Source organism: Cucurbita moschata, unplaced genomic scaffold (genome assembly GCF_002738365.1).
Source record: "Cucurbita moschata cultivar Rifu unplaced genomic scaffold, Cmos_1.0 Cmo_Scf00004, whole genome shotgun sequence".
NCBI classification, from domain to species: Eukaryota; Viridiplantae; Streptophyta; class Magnoliopsida; order Cucurbitales; family Cucurbitaceae; genus Cucurbita; species Cucurbita moschata.
This window is the reverse complement of record NW_019268520.1, coordinates 5,622,436-5,624,405: the sequence shown is the minus strand read 5'-3', so window position 1 is coordinate 5,624,405 and position 1,970 is coordinate 5,622,436. Positions and strand designations below refer to the sequence as shown.

Sequence of the window (1,970 nt, the reverse complement as noted above, 5' to 3'; positions counted from 1 at the left end):
CCCCCCCCCCCCCCCTTCATAATATTGATTTATTCGTCTCTAAATTCACACACTCCGGTCTCTTTCAATCTTGAAATTTTCAACACCAAAATATGTGGTTTAACTTGATTGTATGTGAATATGATAGGGTGACATTAACCAAAGCATACTTCATATTCAATAATAAATACTTTTTTTTTCTTTTCTTTTTTGACTTTTGAATCAGATGTCATATCAATGTATTTCAGTATATAAAGGAGTGGTTTGTAATTATGTTAAATTATATAAGATGAATCTATTAGGTTAAATAACATCATATCACAATCCATTCAATTTCTTTTGCATTATTAATTTTTAAAAGACCCATGTACTCGTATAATTAAGTTAAACATTATAAATCTCACATCCATTATTAGAGAGGGGAACGAAACATTTTTTTTTTGTAATAGTATGGAAATCTCTCTGTAGTAAATGCGTGTTAAAATTATGAGACTAATGACGATATGTAACGAGCCAAGTAGGACAATATCTACTAACAGTGAGTTTAGGTTATTAGTAACATTAATATGTAACAGCCCAAACTCACAAAATATTGTCCTCTTTATGGTTTCCGTTAAAAAGATCCCTTTAAGGTTTTAAAATACATCTCCTATGGAGAGATTTCCACGCTCTTACAAGAAATGTTTCAATCGATGTGGGGACCCTCACAATAACAAATTTGCATTAAGAAAAAAAACGTGGTTCCATGGGTGCACCCCACGTGGGGCATGCCTGGGTTGTGACTGGAATGGAAAACAGAGTCATTTCATTTTGTGGCCCTAACCAACGATGTCTATGAACGATCCCATTCCCCCAGCTGCCCTGCTTTAATTTTGGGATTCTTTTGTTTGTGGCTCTCCGAATGCCACTCCTTGTATGACTCATGGATCCCATCCCAGTTCCCATTTTGTCCCTTTCCATATCCCCACTACATTTACTCTTCACATCTCATTACTAACTCAACCGGGAGGATCGGTTCCTGAACTTCAAAACTTCATTGATAATAACGTATATGTGAAAAGTCCAAACACCGTAATCAAAATTTAATTCTTTTCTAAACATGTTATTAGGATAAGGTCTTGATGATACGAATGATTAATGTTAGATTCAAAGAATGACTCAGAAACATCAAATTGGTAAGCCACTTTCCGGATAATAATTCTTTTCTCGAGCAAATTTGGTTAGTCATTTGATACATTCACGCCCCTTGATTTAGATGCCAAATATCGGTGTTTTAAAAATTGGAAATATTTTCTAACATGCCTAAATGATTCCCCATTCTTATACTTTATTCCGTGGCCCTTTTGTCCATCTTTTTTTATATTCAATTTATTCTCTTTTTATTCGCAACATACTTATCCTCCTTTTTGTTATCAATTTTATTGTAATTTAAAAATGGAAAATAGTTTAATGAACTAGAGAAATTGGGATATGGGCCTAACATCCACGAGCTTCTAAATGGGCCGAGAAACAGTAGTATCCAAGTAAGCCCAAAAGTAGATACGCAATTACCATATTACCCTTTGTCTTCTCTATTCTCTGGACGGTAGAACAACAGATATTCCCAGAGATTGCCCCCCACAAGCGTGTGGAGGTTTAGCGGTTAAAGTTATCCCCTACTCTCCATTTCTGCGCCTCAGACTGACTTTGTGCTGCAGATTCCCCCTTTCTCATCCTCCCTCATGGCTTGCTCCGCCGCTTCCTCTGCCCTTATCTCCTCCAATCCTTCCGCCTTTCCGACCAAGTCCACTGCTCCCATTGCTTCCGCCTCTTTCTCCCGAACCCTAGCACTTCCCAAATCTTTCGTCGGCCTTCGAAAATCCTTCCAGTCTTCTGCTCCTCGTTCATTCTCCTCCACCCGTGGCGCTCGTTCCAGACGGAGCTTTGCTGTCCGGGCTTCTGTAAGTGATACCTCTCTCACTGCTCCTTTTTTTTTTTTTTTTTTTTTTTTT

General features: G+C 37.7%; 1 protein-coding gene across 1 annotated transcript in view; it reads left to right on the top strand.

The window, feature by feature from the left end:
• Positions 1 to 1,593: 1,593 nt before the first annotated feature.
• The window catches only part of LOC111441835 (2-Cys peroxiredoxin BAS1, chloroplastic-like), a 3,330-nt gene continuing 2,953 nt past the window's right edge, over positions 1,594 to 1,970 (top strand). The window contains exon 1 of the mRNA XM_023078982.1: positions 1,594 to 1,919. Within this exon, the coding sequence (XP_022934750.1) occupies positions 1,701 to 1,919 (219 nt within the window). The 5' untranslated portion in view covers positions 1,594 to 1,700. The remainder of the gene's footprint in view (positions 1,920 to 1,970) is intronic.